This window comes from Entamoeba invadens (assembly GCF_000330505.1).
Source record: "Entamoeba invadens IP1 unplaced genomic scaffold scaff_1105074725225, whole genome shotgun sequence".
Lineage (NCBI taxonomy): Eukaryota > Evosea > Mastigamoebida > Endamoebidae > Entamoeba > Entamoeba invadens.
The window spans coordinates 292,564-316,524 of record NW_004443552.1 but is presented as its reverse complement, the minus strand read 5'-3'; the positions used below and the strand labels follow the sequence as shown (position 1 = coordinate 316,524).

At 30.7% G+C, this 23,961-nt stretch overlaps 8 protein-coding genes across 8 annotated transcripts; 3 read left to right on the top strand and 5 right to left on the bottom strand.

Moving 5' to 3' along the window:
- Positions 1 to 3,110: 3,110 nt before the first annotated feature.
- On the top strand, positions 3,111 to 3,779 carry EIN_381780 (hypothetical protein; the record flags this gene model as incomplete). Its single annotated transcript, XM_004258924.1, has 1 exon — positions 3,111 to 3,779. The coding sequence occupies one exon, from the start codon at positions 3,111 to 3,113 to the stop codon at positions 3,777 to 3,779; it is 669 nt and encodes a 222-aa protein (XP_004258972.1).
- A 306-nt stretch (positions 3,780 to 4,085) lies between these two features.
- EIN_381770 (protein disulfide isomerase, putative) lies at positions 4,086 to 4,586 on the bottom strand (the record flags this gene model as incomplete). The annotated part of the gene is made up of 2 exons (XM_004258923.1): positions 4,086 to 4,359; positions 4,477 to 4,586. 2 exons carry the CDS (start codon positions 4,584 to 4,586, stop codon positions 4,086 to 4,088), a joined length of 384 nt encoding a protein of 127 aa, XP_004258971.1.
- A 353-nt stretch (positions 4,587 to 4,939) lies between these two features.
- EIN_381760 (thioredoxin H-type, putative) lies at positions 4,940 to 5,260 on the bottom strand (the record flags this gene model as incomplete). Its single annotated transcript, XM_004258922.1, has 1 exon — positions 4,940 to 5,260. The coding sequence occupies one exon, from the start codon at positions 5,258 to 5,260 to the stop codon at positions 4,940 to 4,942; it is 321 nt and encodes a 106-aa protein (XP_004258970.1).
- Positions 5,261 to 5,783: 523 nt separating this feature from the next.
- EIN_381750 (protein disulfide-isomerase tigA precursor, putative) lies at positions 5,784 to 6,461 on the top strand (the record flags this gene model as incomplete). The annotated part of the gene is made up of 1 exon (XM_004258921.1): positions 5,784 to 6,461. One exon carries the CDS (start codon positions 5,784 to 5,786, stop codon positions 6,459 to 6,461), a length of 678 nt encoding a protein of 225 aa, XP_004258969.1.
- Positions 6,462 to 7,071: 610 nt separating this feature from the next.
- On the top strand, positions 7,072 to 9,366 carry EIN_381740 (phosphatidylinositol-3,4,5-trisphosphate 3-phosphatase and dual-specificity protein phosphatase PTEN, putative; the record flags this gene model as incomplete). Its single annotated transcript, XM_004258920.1, has 1 exon — positions 7,072 to 9,366. One exon carries the CDS (start codon positions 7,072 to 7,074, stop codon positions 9,364 to 9,366), a length of 2,295 nt encoding a protein of 764 aa, XP_004258968.1.
- A 204-nt stretch (positions 9,367 to 9,570) lies between these two features.
- EIN_381730 (mitogen-activated protein kinase kinase, putative) lies at positions 9,571 to 11,346 on the bottom strand (the record flags this gene model as incomplete). The annotated part of the gene is made up of 2 exons (XM_004258919.1): positions 9,571 to 11,025; positions 11,101 to 11,346. 2 exons carry the CDS (start codon positions 11,344 to 11,346, stop codon positions 9,571 to 9,573), a joined length of 1,701 nt encoding a protein of 566 aa, XP_004258967.1.
- Positions 11,347 to 14,534: 3,188 nt separating this feature from the next.
- On the bottom strand, positions 14,535 to 15,137 carry EIN_381720 (hypothetical protein; the record flags this gene model as incomplete). The annotated part of the gene is made up of 1 exon (XM_004258918.1): positions 14,535 to 15,137. One exon carries the CDS (start codon positions 15,135 to 15,137, stop codon positions 14,535 to 14,537), a length of 603 nt encoding a protein of 200 aa, XP_004258966.1.
- Positions 15,138 to 17,277: 2,140 nt separating this feature from the next.
- Positions 17,278 to 17,907, bottom strand: EIN_381710 (hypothetical protein; the record flags this gene model as incomplete). Its single annotated transcript, XM_004258917.1, has 1 exon — positions 17,278 to 17,907. The coding sequence occupies one exon, from the start codon at positions 17,905 to 17,907 to the stop codon at positions 17,278 to 17,280; it is 630 nt and encodes a 209-aa protein (XP_004258965.1).
- Between the last annotated feature and the right edge of the window lie 6,054 nt (positions 17,908 to 23,961).

Genomic DNA, 23,961 nt, shown 5'->3' with positions numbered 1-23,961 from the left:
TTATACACTCTGCAAAAATGCCACGCGGTTGTTCCAAGTCTTTACTTGATGTCATGGAATTGTCGTACAAAACTCAACCAAGTAGTTGGATGTCAGTTGCCATATGGGAAGAGTACATCACCGAATGGAATGAAGAATTAAAAGAAACCAATCGACACATTTTATTACTTGTCGACAACGCACCAACACATAAACTTTTATTTACACCATCAAACATCCATATCGAATTTTACCCACCAAATACTACAGCCAAATTACAACCTCTTGATCAAGGCATAATATCAAGCTTTAAAAGACATTACCGTAAACATTATATAAGTTATTATATTCATATGCAATCCATTCAAAAAAACGCGCTTATCGAAAGAAAAAAGTTGAAATTAACAGAGCACTTTTGGAATGCACTGAAAACAAGAAGAATGCGTTTTTGTTAAAATGCAACGAAATAGGCCAACAGGAATATATAGCGAAACTTGCAACCGAATCAATACAGTTCATCAAGTCTGTTTTTCCCTCTGTTATTTTTAATACATCAAAATTGATTGTTGGTATTGAAAAAATACAAATTGTTGATGCATTAAGATTTATCAAATCGAGTTGGTGTTGTGTTTCAGTTAATTGTATAGTCAATTGTTTCAAACACACCGGATTACATGAAAAACTCAATGAACTTCTTTTTATTCAAGATTCCCCCTATGAATCTTTAATTGAATTATACCAAACTGTAGAAATGCCCGAGAGTGAAAGAGTTATAAACCCCTCTCAAATTGCTGATATTTATGTAGAAAATGCAATGCCAATTCAATTCCAAAATGAAAGCAATATTCTCGGTGTTATTGATCCAATTACTTTATTAGAAGAAAAATTGGATGATTATTCTTTGTTTGTCAATGAAGAAAACCGCGTGTATTATAATAATTACAAACATTCATTTATTCAGAACGTGTCAAATTGTTTAGACAATTCAAACTTAATGTGATCAATTGTATTAATCAACGTTTTGTTTATATCTAAGTAATTTGCTTACTAAACAATCATTAATGATATATTAAATCAAAAGTTAAATTTATTTTGAGAAGTTTTTGGCCTTTCAGTTATACACTGCTGTTTTAGTGTTGTTTAATCGGAAATTATTGTTAAATTACTTTCATTTTATGTCGATAAAAACAATTTCGATAACATAATCAGTCTTTTTTATCGGAATATTATAGTATTTTTATTTGTTTTTACTGCCGTTTTACAATATAAAAGATCTCATTGAAACTCAAGTATAATTGTTTTATTAAAAATAATTATATTTATTTTAATTCATTATAGTCGGGGGATAAATGGCATTAAAAAGGGACAAAGGTAGTTAATTTTGATAAATATAATTTTGAAACTATAATTTTTAAAAAATCTATTTAAAGGTCAAAATAAACATAAAATTAAAATAATAATATAAATTATCGTTTTTTATTTTAAATGATTATAAATTGAATAATTATAAATTTCTATTTCAAAAATAAACAAAAACACCTCAATTTGTTTACTTAAAAAATGTGGAAGTCTAAAACGCAGCACTTTTTATGGTTTGTCTGAAACTTGTTTTGTTAAAGAATTTTTCCTTTGTTTTTTCCTTTGTTTCATTTCTTTTCTGCTCTTTTTCAACTCCAATTGTTTTTATGTTAAAATGGTCTTTCTCTTATCTTTTCTCAATGGAAATGGTTCAACAACGAAAGATTGAAATAACAAATGATGATTTTTCAGTGATTCCCTGACACTTTCAAAAATTGACACTGTTGTTAATTCATTAAACTCTGGCATTTTAACCATATACATCGTGAATATATTGAAATACAGTTTTTAAACTGGTTTCTTGTATTTAAATTGCTTTTTTATGTTGATTGCCTGTGGTTATTTCATCAAGGGTTCCTTTCTCTTCTTCTTCCATTGTTTTCAAAGATTGAATAATATCAAAAATAGAAAGTTATGGTTTTCTTTTATTATTTTCAAAGTAGTTAATTGAAAAAACCCTTCTAATACTTTTATGGTTAAATAAATTATATTTTATAGTTTTTTACTCAAATTAACTACTTCTGTCCCAAATTAACCCCCTTTATCACCCGACTATACTTGTAAAACTTTATATTATATTTTTTATAATAATTTAAATATTATTAATATAAATATATTTATTTCTTAAAAATAAAATCTTTCATTAATTTTTTGAATTAAAAAGTGAATAGAATATACTACCGAATCCATGGCAAACCCACAAATAAACACTTTTTACTGTACTTATATCCAATATAATATAAAAATTGATTTCTTGTTGAATAGTGATACAAATGGATAAAACACTTACAAAGATATTATTATACAAATCTATCAATTTTAATATTAAAATAAAGTTGTTATTTTTTTAGTTTGCTTATAAATAAAATTTTAATATAATACTGGTGATTCCGGAATCGGTTCGGGAACCGTCATGTTCCGGAATCAAAAGTTTGGGAATATTTTTTTTATGAAGTTCGGGAACTTGTGTGTTCGGGAACACACCAATTTTAAGTTTGGGAATCAGGATGTTCCCGAACCGAGGTTAAAAATATTCCCGAATATTTTTTGATTCCGGAATCGGTTTCGACTACACTAGTTGTCAATTAAAATTGAAATTTGTAATTTTTATAAAGTTCAATTTAATTATAATAATATTTTTCTAATAAACAACAAGAACCAAATTTCCAACAAATTAAATAACGATATTATTTTTACTATTTGTTTTAATTAGATTTATAACAAATATAATTTTGGAGTTGTTCAAAAATTCCTCTTGTTTACCCATCTTTTCGGGATTATCCATTTATTTTTTATTCGAAATAATAAATTCAATTCAACTTTTAATAAAAAAAGAATAAGAACACCCGATTCTATAAGTTTATTTCATTAATCGTTTGGTGATTTTGGTTGGTGAAAGTCACCAAACTTTCAAATATTCATCGAAAAAATATAAAGAAATAAAAAATATACAGATGATGAACATTCCTTTGATGTCACCAACGTCTTTTTCAATCACTTCCGAGACACAGAGCAAAGACAGTAACTCATCAAATTCCAGCAAAGACAGTGTAATGCGCGACCCCGAAGCCCGCGCCGATTTTTTGACATCAGTAAAAATGTATTTTCTTTCAATGCCCGAGATGCAAAAAGTGCTTGAAGGCAACTACGAATTGGTTTTCAACACAAAATCCATGGATGAGTTAGTCATCGCTTTTGTAACATTAGTTGGGAGGTTCTATCGAAACCCAAATTTCTCGCGCGAGGACAAATTCAGGTTATTCCAGCGCATTCAGATGAACCCCCACGAAGACGCAAAACGTTTAATGAAGGGTGAGGTCGCCACAGAAATCGCCGATGAAGTCATTCAAAAAGTCGGAGAAATTCAAATGATGATACGCAACACAAAGGCAATGCAAACAAACATTTACGACAACCAACAACTCGAGTCTCAAATGTTTGAAAAGGTCATGCAAAGTATAAATTCTGCTGATCGCAAGCAAATGTTTCCAATTGACGTTTTACTTGAGCCACTGAGTTTCCCCAACGAAACTCAACTCAACCACTTAAAGTCTCAATTTGGAAAACTCGTTCAAAGTGCTGGACCAGATAAGATGAAGTTATTAGCACACAAACTAATGGAATTAGGAATCAAAATGGACAACGAAAACAATGAAATGTCTTTCGACATCAACGACTTCAATATATCGCAACTTAACTCTCTCATCGTTTCTTTATTGTGACACCCAGTTTTTTTAGTAACAACAAGGTTGTCTTATTCCCTTGCAGAATGTGTCTTTTGATTCTTTTATTGATTCTTGTTTCTATCCAATTTAATAATTTGGTTTATAATATTTTTACTATAACTTATTATTTTTTTCTAACTGAAATGACGTGTCATGTATTAATAGTGTATTATTTTTATTATAGAATTAATTCCATAATTAATTACAACTTTTCACCTAAAGGGTTTATAAAATAGTAAAACAATAATAAAGTGTATTAAAAAGAATGGTTAAATATAGAGAACGATTGTTTAATAATTTCATTCACTGCTTGGCTGGGACGTTGTCCAAGACAAACTTTTTGAGGTCTTCCAAAGTTCTTGGTCCTTGGTACTTGACTGGTTCGGCTTCACCGTTGAACAATTGGACTGTTGGGAATCCTCTGACGCCGTTGGCAGTGCAGATCTCTCTGTTGTCGTCGCAATTAACTTCAGCGATGACAACGTTTTCGTTTTCTTTCATAGCAGTAGCAAGCTCAACATAAGTTGGGGCGAGTCTTTTGCAGTGTCCGCACCATGGAGCAAAGAATTTCACCAAGCTTCAATGTTAATACCAATACATTTTATAATTAATAATACTATTATATAATCCTATTTATAAAAGTATTATAAATATATATAGGAGCGATAAACACTTTAAGAATTGAATAACAAACATGGTCTTTCCACTGGCTTTGTAAGTTGGGAAGGTTTCAGCGGTCAAGGAGACCAATCCTTCAGAACTCGCACTAGCGAAGGCAATAAGGAGGACAAGAAGAGCGTTCATTTGAAATTTCAAGATCATTAATTTTCCTTTTGCACTGTTTTTTACAAACTTATCAAATCAGTATTATTTCCCATTAATTTGAATATCATGTCACTGTTATTATTTCATATAATACATTCTTGGTTTAAAACAGAACTGAAAATAATTGATAGTTAGAACTTGCGTTCTGATTTCTTAGACTCAGAGCTCGAATATTTAAGATATTATAAATAATAGTATTTATATTATTATAATACTATAAATTCATTTACAATGTTTGAACTATTTATTATAATAATTTGTATTATAATTTTGTATATAATTTGTATAGAATAATTATAGTTAAATAACTAACAATGAGTGGTATAAATGAGTTAAAGTTTAGCAGCAACTGACATGAAGTCCTCTAATTGCTCGTACTTTGGCTCGACAATTCTCTGCTGCTCAACACCATTATGGTAAAGGATGAATGTTGGGACATGTGCAACTTTGTACTCTGCTTTCAGTTGTGGCGCTTTGTCGACATCGACATCGATGCAGACTGAGTTCTTGGATTCTTTGACCAATTTTCTGTAAAGTGGCTTGACATAGATGCAGTCCTTGCACCATGTTGCATGAAATTGAACGACAGCAACACCGCTTGCAATCTTTTCTTTGAGTTGAGCGCCGTCAGTGAGTTGGATTGGTTCTGCCATGTTATTTTGTCTTTCACAGTTTTGTGTTTTGTTTAAGAGGACAAGACTCTGTCCAGTTCACCTCAATTGTCTCACTTTCTATTACTTGTGGTTATTTTACCATTTATCATTGTTTTAAATATAAATATTATTTCTAGTAATCGTTTTTGAATATCTCCGACTTTCGGGAACACTTCCTCTTGTTAGGTTGTATTCCCGTTTATTAGAGGACAGCCCATTAAAATATCATTACAAAGACTTCTGGTCTTTTTCCAGAACTTATTTTAAAAAAAAAAAAAATGACCAGACCATAATACAAATTGTGTTCAAATACCATTTCTTTTTAATTTATATTATTATAATAATTAATTATGTTATAATAATCTTTATTAATAAAACAATTAAATAAACTAATAAAACAACAACTTTTTTTATTAAGTTCTAAATGATATAAAATATTACATAATATAGTTGATATTATAAATAATTTTTGAAACTTCCATTTAAAACGAACTTTATTAAAGACCAAAAACTTCAAAATAGGATGGTATTTTTCCTTTTGTTTTCACTTTGTACTGCAGTCGTTCACGAATTCACACCCAAAACATTTAAAGACCCAAAGATTCGTGTTGTTCTTTACTACGTCGCTTATGGTGACAACTACAAAAACTTTTTATCAACATATGAAGAGATATCAAGGCGACTAACTATAGAAGTTGGCAGTCTAGACTGCGAAGAATATGAAGACTATTGTGAAACAAATTCTATACACACGTTGCCACTATTAACAGTCAAAACAGCGACAGAAGAATATATCGTGTCCAAACTCAGCACAGACTCTTTGAAACAGACTCTTGCTAAAGTGAATATTGAAATGGAAGACATCAAGCCAATTAATGTTATTGATATGTGTAAAAATGACGACAGTAATGTTTTCTCCACTTTAAAGGAACCACTCTTCATCAAGTTTTATGCGCCGTGGTGTGGGCACTGCAGAAAATTGAAACCGGTTTTTGAGAATGTGTCGCGAACGTCAAAAGTGCAGTTTGCCGAAGTTAACTGCGATGCTTGCCCGCACATTTGCTCCAAGTTTTCTGTTTCTTCATACCCAACTTTATTGCTATTCACCCCAGGAAAAGAACCAATACCATTCCAAGGCCAGAGGACTGAAGAAACATTAACGAACTTTTTAACCGAGAAAACGTCAAAAATTGAACTTTAAGTGTTTTATTTTTTCAACTTTTTGAAACAATATAAATCAGCATTAGTCGTTATTATTATTATTTCAAGTATAATTAAAGGAAAGAAGTGGGAAAATATCAAAATGTTTTATACAACTCGGTGTTTATTGAAAAATAGAAGTTAGTTGCTATCTTTAGCACCCCAAGTTTTTACCTTTTTTTTGGTGCAAAAAAGCGAATTTCTAAAAACGCATATCCTTCCCCAAAAACTTCTTTCATTGTCGGCATTCATTGCGTTTGGTTACATTTTCAAATTGAATTATTCGATAAGTTGTGTTAGATCAGTCTTATTTGAGAAGTTATTGATGTATTTCAATACATAAGAAAAGTGACTTTTACCAATACGCCGCTATGTAACACAACGCATATAGAATTAGAATTAGAAAAAATGTTTTTCTTCTTGAAAAAAGCAGGAAGTCGAATAAGGACAACCCATGTATTAACTTGCGAAAACCGGGAAACAAGAGAAGAAAACACACAACAGAACTCATATTTCAAGCAGAAAAATTGGCAAACCAGAGATGAAGAGGAATATTAAGATTTAGCAAAAAAATATAGGTCTATCTTTGAACTTAAAAACAACAAAGAATAATGGCGAACGTCATTCGAGAAGCAGTGTCCAAGGAAAAACGCCGATACCAACAATTTGGGTTTGACCTTGATTTGAGTTATATCACACCACGGATTATTGCTATGGGCTTCCCTTCTGAGAAGTTTGAGGCTGCCTATAGAAACCCATTGGTTGATGTCCTCCAGTTCTTCGAAACATTCCACAAGGGACATTATAAGGTCTACAACTTTTGTAGAGAAAAGCCGTACGATGGAGAGTCGAAAATCAAAGGCGAGTATGAGTACTTCCCTTTTGACGATCACAACGCGCCTGAGTTCAGAATCATTCCACAACTCTGTAAGGACGTCGACGAGTATTTGTCGGCCGACCCACTCAATGTCATTGCACTTCACTGCAAAGCTGGTAAGGGTAGAACAGGACTTATGTCTGCCGCGTTCTTGGTGTATATGCTTGACGCTTTAAATGCACACGAGGCCATCGATTTCTACGGTACTGCTCGAACTTTCAATAAGAAGGGTGTTACTATCCCATCGCAACTGAAGTACATAAACTACTGGAGCGCTTCACTTAAACACAAATTCACTGTTGGAGATAGAACGGTCAAGATGACTAAAATCGAGATGATTCCAACTCCAAAGATCTCTGATGAAATCTTTGTGAAGGTGTCTACCTTCACTGAATTTGTCTGTGAGAAGTCGCTCACCAACTCCAGAAAATTGACGTTTAAGCCACTCAAAGAGTCAAAAATCAAAATGAAGGAAGAGGAGTACATGAAGTTGTATGATGAGGTGCTTGCGGAGCTCAAAGAGGAGAATCCAAATGTGACGACACGCGAGGCGATGTGTGCTTGGGACTGGAAGATGCGGTCGATAGAAGGCGATGAGAGATTTGGGACTGATGGAAGTGCGTTCCCAATTGATCCAGTCACGTTACACGGCGATATTAAACTTGAGTTTTCAACGTCGAAAGGTGGCATATTCAACATTTGGTTTAACACTTGGTTCATCCACGACAACCATCTTGAGTTCTCAAAGATGGAGTTGGACAAGGGGTTCAAAGACGCTAAACAACTTGCACCCAACTTCAAAGTGATTTTGAACTTCGAGGACGTCTCCACTGCACCATCTTTGGAACAAGAGATCCCATTCTGCCAAGTTGGAGTTCGTTCCGACATCCCCGACGATATTGTCGATCCAGAGAAAGTCCCTCCAATTCCAAAATCTATTGCAACAGACCCAGACGTAGACGCACCTAAGGCACTTCTTGCTGAGACTGAAAGTAGTGAGAATCCTAAAAGAGTCAAAGCCCCTGTGTGGTACCCAATTTATCACACGTCGCTCAATTTCAAGAACTTCAACAGAATTGTTGATCACCTCATTCAATACCCTTCACAAAGAGAATTTTTCAATATCAACCCAGAGATGGAAGTTGTCAAGGAAACAACACGAGACCCACTTGAAGTTGCAAGAAGTGTCTTGTACTCGGTCATTCAGTTGTACTTGAGATCCGGGTTCTACGGGCGTTGCTTCGACTACCACATTGAGTTGATCACATTAGACAACTTGGCTGGTGTTAAATTGTTTGAACAACAAGCCTCCGAGCTTGCTGTTGTCGACTTAGAAAAGCTCAAGACTGGGGAGAACGAACCGTTTTGGTTGAACGTCTACCACATCATGTTACTCCACGGGTTGATGTATTGGAAACATCGACCAAACGTCGAGTTCAAAGATATGATGAGCAATTTCAAGAAGTTTGCGTATAAGATCGGAGGGTTCTCATACACTCTGCATGATGTGTTGATGGGATGCTTGAGAGCCCCGTGGCCTAAAGACTCGTCCATTGACAAGGTTGTCACTTTTAGTAATGAAAAGGCGAAGTACGTGATGAAAGAAGCTGACAAGAACCTTGGGTGTTTACTTTCATTTGGGACAACTACATCCCCAGGGATCTGGTTGTACTCTGTTGAGGACTTTGCACAGCAAAAAGAAATTGCGGTGAACACTTACTTGAATCGACAAGCTGCTGCTCTTGGAGCGAAGAAGCAATTCTATTTGATGGGTAATATGAAAATGTTTGCTAAAGATTATGGAGGAGAAAGTGCGATGAAGAAGGAACTTTTACAACGACACGGCGTTACTGACCACGACGTAAAGAAGTGGGACTTGAAGTATCAAAGCGAAGACACTGAAAACAGAGTCATTTTAGACCATTTGATCGCACAGAACATTGTAGTCACTCATGTCCCTGTTAACTTCCTAGGGCAGTGCAGTTTGTTCAGATATGAAAAACCAACAGTTAAAGACCCAAAGGCTTGATACATCTATTGATTCGAATATTTGCAGTTGGTTGTATATGGCATTTATTAGTATTTTTACTAAAGAAGAACGAAGCTCTAATGTATATTAAAATAATTATTAACAAATAGTATATTTAAATGGTATAAATTTATTATATATATATATTATTTTATTTATTATATTATTATTATTATATATAAAAAAATTATAAAATGTATACAATCAATTAAAACAATACATCTCGTGCTTGTTGTAACTCATTTTGGTGTCTTCCTTGTCGTAGAGACATATTTGGACGTAAGGATGGACAAAGTACTCCTTCCACCCGATCCGTTGTGACTCTTCATGAGTTATTAATTTACACATCAAGTCTTTGAGATATTCTTCAATGAACACGGACGGTGGAAACTGCACACTTTTTCGTAGAGTCATTCCTTCGAAGAAAGAATCTTTTTGACAGCCAAAGGGCCATGCCTTTGTACATAAATGATACAAAATGATACCAAGACTATACAAGTCACTTTTACTCGAGTAAACTTCGTGTCTCATGATTTCAGGCGCTTCAAACAACAGACTTCCCTTTTCGCTTGCGAGTTTATCGTCCAGAATAGCTCGACTAAATCCGTAATCAGTGATTTTGACTTGTGGAATTTCGTTCGGCTGAAACGGACACAACAAAATGTTTTCTGGTTTTAAGTCTCTGTGGACAAGTCCTTTGACAAAGTGGAGGTACCTCAAACCCAGAGAAATATCTCTCAAAAATGATCGAATGTAATTGCTTGGGAGACTCCCAGGGTATCGCATGAGATATTCCTCTAAGTTCCCACCCGAACACAACTCCATAACCAAATACCCATGTGTGTCGGAAACCCCCCCAAACGTTGAGTTGAACGATGCGCTCAGTGAGTATGACAATTGGAAGTACCCGTAATATTCCACCAATTGTGGGCAATGACACGCTCTCATCGTTCTTGCATCCTTTTGTAAATACGCCAATTGTGTTCCAAAACTCTCTTTAATAGCTACATTAATGCCAATTCTCTTGTCAACAGCGTGCACTACACTCCCAAACTGCCCCTTCCCTATGACAGTCAAGACCTCAAAATTGGGTTCGATCTTTGGGAGTTTTGTGTGGAGATGACACTCTTGAATAAATGGGTGCCGGCGTAGTGCTTCAAGTGAAGGACGATGGAATGGGGCATTCACACATTGCCGGATCAAATTTGCTGCTTCGAGATGGTCAACTGCTTTTAATTCAGATTCTAAAATAACACAGTTTTCGTCGACTCGCGGAACTACACCAGTGATCATCCGATACAGTATAACACCAAACGACCACACCGATACTATTTCAGCACGAACACCGGCTCGAAAATCATTTGAGATGAATGGTTGCGCGTCCGCCTCGTCGTGTCCTCGATGGGGCATAAATGCGTAAGGCGATATTTTTGCTTGAGGAAATGGGGATGTTGGGTTCCGGCCCAAAAAGATGTTTTGAGGGATTAAGTGGATATACGGTGCTCTAAACTCGATGTAACAATAATTCAATATCTTGACTAAAGCGTAACTGATTGTCAGCACTTCGTCCGAGAAAAACGGCTCGTTTTTGTTCATGTAACTGAGCAGTGTGGTGTTCGTGGAATATTCGCAAACGATCCAAAACTCCAAGTTGTTGTACTCTTTGTTAATAGTTGTTTTAATAAGAAATCTAATACTATTGAAACAAATGATTTTAAAGGAGTAGAAACAAACGGGTGAAGCGAAGAAGCCACCACAACACTTAATTACATAGGGATGATCTTTTTCTCGCAGTGTCGGAATTTTTGAAATTTTTGTCTTTTCGTTGTAAATGTGCATTTGATTGACTTTAAGAATCTCTGCTCGGGCTTGAAGAGCAGTGTTGAGGGAAGAATTGTTAAGATCAGTTTGTATGCGGTAGATCATGAATTGACATAAATCACCATTGGGCATTCGACGTACAGCTCGGTTAATACTCATTTGACCGGTACTGTTTTCGTAAATTGGGTCTTTGTCAAATTGAAAAGACTGACTAATGTTGGAATTGACAAGACGAAGTGTCATTTCAACAATATTTGAATGATATTAAAAGTTCGAATAAGTTAAGATTATATTTTTAAAACAGTTCTATTTTTATTATATTACAAATATTTACAAATCTTTTATTTTGGGAAATTCTTTGAGTCTTTCAATTATTTAATTTACACATTTCAATTTGAAGGGTTTGATAGAGAGTTGTTCATTTTATTTTGATAGACTGTGAATCTACACGATTTCAAATTGTCGGAATAAGACTGTGATAAGTGTTTTTACTAAAAGACTTTAAAATTCACCGTTTTTAACATTCCGTTTATCCTTTTTGGTGTTAAAATGAATGTATAAGAACAGAGTTGTAATAGAGTCTTTCTTTAAATTTAAACACATATAAAACATACAAACCATTTTATAATTGTAAAAAAATTTTAATACTTTTTATCAAATGTATTAAAATTTATTCTCTAACAGATTATTAAGCTAAATAACTACAGTTGGGTAAATTAACCTTAGCCCAAGAAATGTACTTTAGCCCATCTATTTTTAATTTTACTGGGTAAGTACTTGTCATTTTCTTTAAAAACATGGGTTTTTAATTCAAAAAATCGAAAAAACGTTTATTTCAGAAAATAAACCTTAGCCCCAAAATATGCCGCAAGTAATAAAACGGGAAAACCAAACATTTGTTTTTAAAACTCAAGTTTATTTGTTGAACTATTAACTAAAAAACACAAAAAAGTCGAATTATAACATGAAGGTATCATTTAAGCACAACACAAAGTTTGTTTGAAATGCCCAATACTGAATTTTAATGTAAATTTGTATTTAATGTTTCTTCTAACATCTTTAGACTTTCTTCGGTCACTTCCCGTACTCTAACAAGTGTGGTTGTTGATTTTGGAGGCGTTAACTTCTCCAATTCTTCGGGTGTTGGCTTGACTGTTGTTGTGTTCATGAAAATTATCGCAGACCTTATGTCTACATATACTCGATTGTTTAAACCTTCAGTAACAACAACGAAACCAGCTCGCGCAAAAGAAGATTCAACGTTCTTTCTGGTTGCTTTTTCTTCGATAACTCTCATCATTTTCATGAGATGTCCGGTAATGACACTCACCCTTTCTGCTCTTTGTTGTGTTGTTGCTTTTTTAGCAAGTGGATCATCTAATTGTTTGACCCATTCATCAATCAATGAATCAAAAATTCCAAAACCACTTCCTTCGACTTCTCGAATTTGGCTAGAAGAGACAAAAGCACTGGTTGGTTGTTCACATCTTGTGGTTACTATTATATTTGTCGTGTTTTTAAATATCGGTGTTGAACTACTACTACATTTTTTGACGACTCCAAATAAACAAAGGTCGAGAGGTTGACAAATATGGCTCGAATGTGGTTCGAAAAAATGAAACAATATATAATTATCAAGAAAAAATTGACGCAAGTTGTCATCAATATGGGCAGTGAAAATGTCCATTAAAATTACAACAATTTCATAAAATTGATATCCCAAAGATGCTCTTCGGTTCACAATATATGGCAAAATTGTATTATACATCCAATTCTTAAAAATGAGTCGATTGACAAATCCAGTCTTTGAAGAATAAATATCCAAATATGGGTATTTTGCATAAACCAACTGATCAACAAAAACGTTTGGTACAACTGCTGCTGGAACACACAACAAACCATCTGCGGATATGCAAGCTATAATTGTACTTCTCTTCGAAGCTCTGGGTATACCGACTTTAACATTGGAAACTCCTTTAGTAAAGACTGTTTCATTATGTTTGTCGGACCATTCATTGAATCCAATCTCATCAATGTTAAACAGTAATGAAGAATATATACCGTTAAATTTATCAGAGAAAGCAATGTAATTAAATAAAATATTTTTATAATTTGTTAATACCCTTTTTATTTCTTCGGGTTTTGCAATTTTAGTATTGTACCCATGGTATTTTTTGATGTGTGATATGATTCCTTTTCTTGTCATTTCAAACATACAATCAACGGACTGGCAGACAGAATCAATCAAAGTTGGAGTAACGCTTAGATGTCTTGATTCGCAATAGTTAAAAAGTGCAGATATTGCGGTGTCCATTTCTTCTGATATTTTTGTAAAATGTTTCGGTTCTGTAATCTCTTGTTTTAAATGGATTCAAACTGCTCCTTTTTGGATTCCAAAGAGAGATCCAATTATAACATTGGGTTGTTTCTTTTGTCTTTTTATATATTTGATTTGTTCAATCATTGATTTATACTGATACAAGTTTGAATCCACTAGTAAATCATTCACCAACTTCACGGCCTTTTCTTTTGTTTCTTTTGTTATTAATTTTTTTTCATATAGAAATTTGACATTTTTCATCATTTGATTATTGGAGATTGCTTGTTTTATTTTGGTTTTTGTTGGGGGGAACAGTGAACGGTTTAACAATTTGGTTTTCTTTAACAGTTTTCTTTATTGCATCAAAGAATGTTTCTAGTTCAACATTTTGCATTTGAGTATTGTAGTTCTTTTTTTAGATATTGAAAACATTAACTAAAAGAACATATTAATTGTATTTTTATATAGTTAATTTGTTTAATAAAACTATGGTATATATATAGTTTTGTTTGGGCTAAGGTTCAATTACCCGGCTAAAGTTTGTTTACGTAACTGTATATCACAAAAATTGAATTAATATTTGTTACAATTGTGAAAATAAATTATAAATAATTTTTTTTATAGTTTAATTAAATATTAACTTAACTATTTAAAATACAATCATTATAATTTACTTTTAATTTTACTTGTAAAAACATATTGTTAAATCATTTTGACAATATCATATAATAAAACAATTTAATATATATAGTAAAAATATCACATCAAAAATGTAGGACAATTGTTATATTCTTAAATAACTAAACTATAAAATATTGTTTTATTAAAATACCAAAAAACAGATGACGTTGGTCCACGCTGTTCCATGTAAAACCGAATTGCATCACAAATTCCTTTTTCAACCCTCAACAAAAAATGTTTGGTGGAATTTGCACAGAAAATAATTTAATAGTCGAAATTAATTTCACAAAAAAAGCCGAATACAACAAGAAGAAAACAACCAAATCAATCATAAAGTACAATTATTTCATTTCTGATTCAATATTCTTTTAATCGTCGTGTCGCATTTTTCGAGTGTGCAGATGCCATCCGTTGAGGCAAGGGAGTGTAGGTATTTTGATATCTCCCCTCCTAAATTTGATATTTGTTCTTGGTCAAACAAGAAAGAGTCTGTTTGGTCTCTTACACCGAAGATCGACTCAGCCTTTAAAGTCCCTCTTTTTCCAGTAGACAAGTGGACATCAAAATCAAATCCCTTTAGCTCCAACATGTCTGCAAGGATATGAATTGTGTCAACAATTCGATAATTTTCGCATCTTCTTAATGCCGTTTTGAGACTTGAACCTTCAACAACTTCGGCGTTGAGTCTCTCGTTAATCCGTCTCTCAATAAGTTCCTTAAAATAGATCGTGTCTTTGTCTTTGATTGTGAGAATTCTGAAGAAGGGAACAGTGACGAGTGTCTGCTTTTTGTGTGGAGTAAAGGTGAGTCCATAGAACTGATTGAGAAGGGCAAGTAAGACGCACTCTTGCTCGCTTTGGTAGTTTCGGATTTCACGGAAGGAGTACACACACTTGAACGCCTGGTGGTGGGTGTCATACGCAGGAAAAGCGATCATGGAGGAGAGCATTGTCGTTCAGACTTACGATTGCCACTAGATCGCCATAGCTTTATATAGTTCATTATTATAGTTATTTAATTATAATATATGGTTTAACTGGTGAATTCCCTTACTTCATGAAGTTTTTTTTACTATAATTTCGATAGCTTTTTACTTCGAACTTTTAGATTAGAGAACTTTCTGAGGTGAGATGGGTGGAGGGTTACTCCAATTTTCTCAAAAGTGCCGTTTTAGGTTCAATACATTTTTTATTGCCGAGCGCATAAGGATATGAGGGTCTTTTTTCTTATTTTGGAAGTTGAAAAGCGTGTCTTTGGAATCTCTGTCTTCTCCACGTGTGGATTATGGATTATTGAGACAGAGTCGCGGTGAGTTAATCTAAAATAACGGGAAATTCACGAAGTAAACGAGGTATTTTAGGGCTGACATAATTACATATTTTCTTTGGGGCATTTTCGAATTCTTTTGAAAAGTGAAAAGTGTGGTCGACAGACGGCCAAAAAGGATGTTTTTTGCGTATGTTTTTTGCATTTCGCTGTTTTGTGGTAGTACCATTATTCTATTAATGGTTTTGAAGCACTTTGGCTATGTTTGACTTTGGTTATGAAAATACTTTGTGTGCCAAGTTTTTTTAGTTGTCGCAGCTAATGACACTCCATTTTCGGGAAAATAGCAATAAAATGTCTTTAAAAACCAAAGTTCAAAACAATTATTTATTTTAATTATTTTAATTTATTTTCTAAAAAGATAGAACTTTTTATTTGCTGAAATTGATTTTCTGCTACCTATTTAATTAGTTCTTTGTAAACATATATAACGTTTAAAAAAAATAACACGTTGTTACAGTTTGATCAATTTGCATATTAATCTTTTCCAGAAACCTAGTTGTCGAGGTAATATTTTCTTTATTAGTAATGTTATCGTGCCGTTATTTAACAAATTAATTGTATTATTAATATGTTCAAATATCCCAATTTTTTAGTATTATTTGTACTACAAATTGTGTTGAAACTCACAACTCTTTTTTACTGTTCTTCGAATTTGTATATTTTTCTTGGTGGCTTCCTGCTAAGATTCATTTAACAACTCCATTTTATTGTAATTGGTATCTGAAACAAATAAAAAATTGAAAATATTTTATTTTTATCTAATTAAACTTACTATTTTTAATGGATGGTACAAATTTGGATAAAACGTTTGTTTTCTTGGTGTAAACTTTTTGACTGTTTTTGTGGGTAACAATTATGATCGTTTTCTTTAATCCTGGCAATATTAACTGGATATTTTTTTTACTTCTAAATGTCCCGATTTTCTTGCTAAGAAGTTGCAAAGAAATTATTTGTTATAACCTCGAACCCTGTTTTTCTTTTATAACGCGTCCAGGTCAAATAAAGACAAAAAATTCGTTTAATTATTCATGAAAAAAAATATGAACATTCTTTGGTTCAGACAACAATAGGTTATATAGTTAACAATTTCACGAATTCATCAAAACTTAAAAACTTTCTTTTCGAAAAGAAACATAATTTCTTCTTTTCCTAGTTTTTTTCAGAAAACAACACCTGTTTTTGTGGTGTTTTTCCTATAGATTTAACTAACCCTCACATTTAGTCTAGTGTGGTGGACTTTGACAATGTGCCAGCGACTGGTTTTCTCGAAACGCACCTTTTTTACACTTGACTGTCATTTTTGTATCAGTGTTTGTAGAGGTGAGTCATACTTTCGAAAAAGCTTTTTTACACTCATGGAGACCACACTAAACCATTTTTGTGTGTTACGAGAGGGTAAACCATTGCCAAACACTTTCACGAGCAAGTGTTTGGATCTTTATTGTATCATCATAGCACATGAAAAACATCGAATCGAAATTATTTTCATAATTTTTAACAAGTCAAAACATAAGAAGCTTAATTTTGCTTTCTTAATAACAAATTTTAAAAATAACACAAATAAATGTTATAATGATATTTAAACGTCATTACATTGAAACTTGAGAACTGATCTAAGTAACTTTTATTTTTTAATTATATACAGTTAATCGCTATACGCAATTAAAAACAATTTTAACATTCATATAAATATATACAAAATAACTAAAATACAACAAAATTTTCATTAATAAACAAAGATAAACAAATACAAAATATTATTACAAAGATAAAAGACACTTCATTTCGAAACTGCCCTTTTCGATATACAAGACCTCGTTTGTACTCAATTTTTGGTCAATGAATTTTGCTATTTTAGTTCCATTTTCAATAATTTCTTTTGATTGTAAAAGTATATCATTATCCCGAGCTACAGTTGTAACTATTTCAACTGGTCGTGTCATCAATTTTCCTTGACAAATATACCCAGAACAAAAGTACCCGAGTTCCCTCAAAATATCAATCAAAAAATGTTGCTGTTCGACAATACGATTTTTGGATAACCGTTGTTGCGCGGACTTCTCTGAGAACCCAGTCGCCAGATCAATTGTTTTGAGCAACGAACAACGGACGTCGACAAATTCGGAAACATTAAAGATTTCGTGTTCAAAGTGGATTAATGATACATTCAAGACTTGATTTGTCACAGTTGATCGTTTGATGGGGTGTTTAATTTCAATTGAATAGTGTCGAGAAAGAAGAGCAATGAAGACGGCTTGTTCGGCTGCTTGTGAATCACGAAAACATTTGAAAACATTTGATTTTTTTGGTAAAGATGAATTCCTAGAGTAGTTGTTCATACTTAAAATGAATAAAGAACAGATCTTTATTATTTTTATTTGAATACACATGTTTGAATATTTTACAACGACAGGAAAGAACAAATTTGATTTTTTTCATCTTAAAAACCACAAACAAATACAAATCTTTGAACTTTAATTGACATAATGAGTTATTCTTGTCAGTTTTTTTCTGTTTTACTTTCTTTGTCGTTTGTAATAAAAGTTGAAAGACTTTTCTTAATACCATATTATAATGATAAAAGTAAATAAATAAAATGTTGAACATTTGAAATGTAGAATTATATAAACTATATTCACCATATTGAATTATTTTAAACATTGAATTTTTAAGCAAACAACAATAAATTTCAGAAGAACTTTTTGCAAAAAACAAGAAATTTTAAAATATCTGAAGAAGATTTGGAATTTTTTTTATAAATCGATTATGTTTGTTTTTATGGTCAATATTCCTTTTTGATTTAAAAAATGAATAAAATCATACAAATTTGAGTGTTTTTATTCATTTTTTAAATCAAAAAGGAATACTTGATCATTGGAATTGCTTTTTACTTATCAAACAATAATTGACAAAAATGTCGAGTTTATTAGTTGTGTTGATTATGTTGTTGTTTTTAATGAAATAAAAAAAAGACAACAATTTTAATTTGATAATCTGTTTCAATTAAAGTCAGAGTGTCCAAAAAACGTCTAAGTCCCAAGTTAAGGAAAGGTCAAAAAAAACAAATTGATTGTTTTGATAAACGAACTGATTAAAAAAATAAAAATAGATTATAAAAACTACAATCACCACAAAAACTATCAATTGGTTTAAAATTTTATTTTTTGATAATACAACTTAATAAACAAAAAAATAATTGATATTTGTTGGTTATTCAAATACATGTATATATTTGTCTGATAAAAATTAAACCAATTAAGAGTAAAAATTTATTACCCAAGATACATTATTCATGCGCATCAACACATTTTTGCGTTAATAAACACACAAATCATTGTTTTTTATTGATGTAAACACAACCAAAAACTTATTCACTTTTCTTTTTGCGCGTATTGATTTTTATCACAGTAGATGTTGCATATTTCAATTTGAGTCTTTTATTTACAGTTGTTGTTTTCATATTAATTTTTGATGAATACCTATAATAAGAAAAAAGTGATTCAACACATGAAGAGGTTGGAATAAGACATATTAAAACTTGTACAAGTTGAGTCAAATAAGGAAATGTTGCTGTTCCAAATAAGTCAAGCGCATCAAGTAAATTAAACGTTTCAATAGAATTTTCCTTTAATAATTCATTTATTTTATTTCCATTTTGTTCGATCATTAATTTAATTTTTTCAAGTTCTGAGTTAATTTCAAAAAATCCACTTTCAACTTTAATTTGTTTGTTTTTTAAATACCTTTCAGGGAAAGTAAAACAATCAATGAAAGGTTGTAAATTTTGTTTTTCATCTAAAAGTAATCTGACTTCATTTAAATTCTCTATTTTTGCACCAGTTTTTGCAGTCGTGATATTACAAAAACGTAATTTAAGTGCATCCAAAAATCCACTAATCACCGCTCCACAACCACATACTAAATCATTTGAATCAAAGTATAAATATTTTAATACATTTGGAAAATCATCAAATATACCCATTGAAATATCATATTCCCTTTTTTCCATGTCAAATATCAATAAATTTATCATATCAATTTCATCATAAATCATGCCAAATTTTTCTTGCATTGTATCACAAACGATTTTCGTTTGTTTCAAAATGTCTAAATATAAACCCAGAAACGACAGAAACAACGGGTCTTTTAAGTCAAACAAATCTTTTCTCTTTCCCATGAATAAATAATATAAATTGTTTTTTTTGGTTTACTATTTCATTATGTTTTTCAATAAGACAATTAGTAATTGTTAAATCATAACCTGTTATAGTAATAAAATTGTCCAATTCTAAAACATTTTATAAAACAAATTTGACCAAATTTTCATAGAAAAACCACCTTGTATTTGACAAAGTGGGTATTTTACAAAACTTCACTCCTTTTTCACTTTCAAAATTATTCCATTCTGTAATAATACTATCAGAACATATACAATTTAAAAACTTGAGTACAATTTGACCATCATGAGTTTTCCACAAATAACCTTCGGCAACATTCAATCTATGACACGTACAATAAAAAGACATATAAACATTTTCTATTAAATCAAAATCTTTTGTATTATGCAAGTTATTTTGTAATTGTAATTCATTTTCCATTTTAATCATTCTGTTTTTGACTTCTCCAATTTTAACTCCATACCCATTTCAAGACTACTCATAACACTGGCCCCATCTTGTGTGGAAAATACCAATTTCTTTATTGGAGCTTTGAATGTTTCTAAGTGATGTTATACCCATTCTTTTAAATTTTCTGAATTGGTCTTCTTGTGTATTTCTCCAATAACAAGAGTGACTTGAGCAACAGAGAGGTCTTCAAAAGCAAACCTTCCTATAAGTCTCAGAACTTTTTACCTTTCTCTTTAGTGCCGTCAAACGCCAAAGAAAAGCACACACAGTTCATAAAATATCTTTCTGTTTCAACCATGTTTTCATTGCTTAATGAATTTATTATATTTATTGTGTTGTTGTACGAAATGTGTATATTTTTCATTAAATTGTTATACACACTTTCATCCATAAATAAATTTGCAAAATTGCCAACTATGGTTTCAACTGCTTTGATTTGTTGTTTCGACATTGATGTTTTATTTTCAATTTCTGTGGTGGAAACAGAAAAAAATTTACTTAAATACACGTTGCGTTTTTTTCTTCTCTTTTTGAATGTGAAGTTGACCTCAATTGAGATTTTAGCTCTGAAATAACATTTTTGAAGTTTTGTCACAACCAATTAGTTTATAGAAATCAGACACAAGTTCATTCTTCGGAAATGAAATCACTTGGTTTTTATGTTCTTGTTCACTTTCAAAACAATTATTTGCATTTATTAAGTCCGATTGTTGTTTTATTATTTTCAAAGTTGACGGAATTTGAAGTTTTGAACGGGTGTGATAGGTTTCGTTGATGTATTTTTTCAAAATAGAGTTTTGCCTTTTCAATGTAGTTTTGTGTATGTGTTTGAAAATCATTAAAAAATAATTGGTTCTTCGGTTCTGTATATTTAGAACAATACATCTTGTGTTTTAAGTTGGTCTTGTAAATAAAACATCTTAAACAAAATGGACAAAAGTAATAAGTTTTTTTTTGATTTCATATAATGGTATTGTAGAGTACTTCTTAACACAATTCAATATATTTTTTTTTCCTCTTTTTAAAGTTGGGTCGCGTTTGTTCGGTGATTTTTCCATTGATTTTTTAGATCTTGAATATTTTTATTAATTATAATTAAACGACAAGAACAAACAATTAAAAGATTTAATTCTCATTTATATCTTGAAATTCTTATTTTTCTTATCATTTTTATTCAAAATTTCTCATATAAATTATTTTTTTATATTTGAATGTTTAAAAATTTCAAGTAATATGGTAAGTCTTTTGTTATTGTTTTAGCTTGTGTACATAAACGTTTTGTAGATTAAGTAATTTGCTTAACATTTAAACTATTTTTATTTTTTTATTCTAAATTTGTTTGTTTTTAATTTAATATTTCGGGAAAAATATACAAACGAGATGTTATGGATTTTGTTGTAAATTATCGGGATAAATTATGGTTATTTTTGTCTCTTTCAAAAATCAATTATTTTTTGATCAAATCGATCGAAAATCCAATTTTTTTGTCATTTTTACTCCAAAATCCTTAACTTGGGACTTAAGTGCATTTTTTTGGACACTCTGATTTAAGGATTATTATCATTATCATATTAGAAAAGTAATTGTAATGTCATTCATGGGTCGGCACAATTCTGGTTTTCAAAATTAACAAGAAAAAAACAAAATTTGTGGCAATTTAATTGAAAAAAATACCATTATTTTTATGAAATAATAATTTTGTTGATAACTGAGCAAATAATCGGGTTATGAAAAACATTGATAAATAAATAAAAGACTTTCTATTTTTTAAAAAATGTGTTGTTTAAAGGCTAAACAAAATACAAAATGTTTATTTTTTATTTGTGTTTTATACTTATTTTCGTTTTTTGGTCACGAGTAAATCGCTTAAAAAACAATATGGGTGCAAACACAAAGTATAGTAAACATAATCTATACAAAGTTAATCAAACAAATAATAACAATAAATAATAAAATACAATTAAGATACTATAATTGAAAACAACTATAACTTATTATTTATTTTATTAACAGACACAACAAGTTTTTTACTTGAATATTAAAAATTAAAATAATCTCATTTTCTTTGTTAAATAACAAAACAAGCACTGCCAATATTGATAAGAACATTCATTTGACATGTTAGTTGGCTACTTATATTGACCATAGATAAAAATTTACTGTTAAACAGCAAACTTTTGAATTGCAATTATTTGTAATTATTTTAACATTTTCAAGTCAATTAGTCTATGAAATTAACCACAATTTAACTATTAAATTATCAAATTAATAATCAAGACACTTAAAACACAAAGTTTTACATTTGCTATAACAATCACAGATACATCAAACAGAGTGCTTGATTTGTTTTATATATATAAGTTACTCGCACTATAAAATTATGTTATTTCAAACACAACAACATCATTAAAAATATATTGAATTTTATAATTTTGTCATTTTTTTATTATTCAAATAACAAATACAATAAAATATTAAGATAACATCTAATGTAATATATAACTGTATTTTTCTTGTGTGACTTACTTAGAACTAAATGCATCACTATATTTTTAAATTATGCAATCCTTTTCACCATAATTTAAAAAATGGTGACGAGACTTTTATTTTTACAATTGAACCATATGTTATTTTTATCAATCAGTTTTTAATGATATGTATCATTATTGTGATAAAAGTGTTTTATACAATTTTTAAAGATTTGACTATCTTACATTATTGCTCATAATTATTGCTTAGTTCACATGTAATGTAATCAACGAAAAATTACTTTTTGTGTCTATAATTTTTATTCACGTCTACATTATTTCATTTTTTATTATTATTAATTATTTTTTATATATGTTTATAAAAAAAAGATGAAAAAACTTACTAAATCATTCAATCAAAACAATAATAGTAACTCCCCGAAGGGCTGCCTTTTTTTTCTTTTGGTTTTAATAATAAAAGTGTGTCAATCGCTGCTCTTGGCGTTTTAATACAGTCACTTTTGTAAACTTAAAAAAGAAAGTGAACGAGAATATAATTTATAAAGCGAAAAATTAAATAACGTTGAAACCATTCAATCAAAATAATGACTTTTTTACCGTTAACTTGTTTTTGACATAACCAAGTCGATATTACATTTCTTTGTTTTTATTGTACATAATAAAAAGAAAAATAATTAATACAAAACGTAATTGTCTTTTCTTGGTGTCGTCACACTGACAACACCAACACAACGTTCAAATATGTTTAAATTTGGAAAAATTACAGGTTTTTTGTATTTTTTAATTATGACTTTGAATTTAAGTTATTGTCATTAATCAGTTGATTCTTCTTGCATCGCAGTCATTTTATAAATTGAAATGATATAACTTTGCTTCACATCAAATAAAAAAGAAAGAATAAAAACCAACATTTAATTAAATACTCTTAACATCATTTTTCTCGATATGCAATCAATCAATCTTCTTATGTTATAATTACGAATATTTTTTTTTTCTTCGTTGCATAACTTTTAATTGATTCACGATAATTATAGAAACATATTATAACTCGATTAGAACAATTTAATAATTAAATTGAAATCCCATAATAGATAATTATTATATTACTTCATTTTATAAGATAAAATGAAGAAAAACTTAATTGAATTCTTCTTATGGTGGGTTTGGTTTAGTCAATTTTCAAAATAATTTAATATTTATAATTTAATCGTATAAAATTTCATATTAAATAATTGTTTAAATACTTGATTAATAAAACAATGGAATAAAATGAATAAATATAATAATGTCTTAAATAAACCAGTAATTTACTAATAAATACTAATAA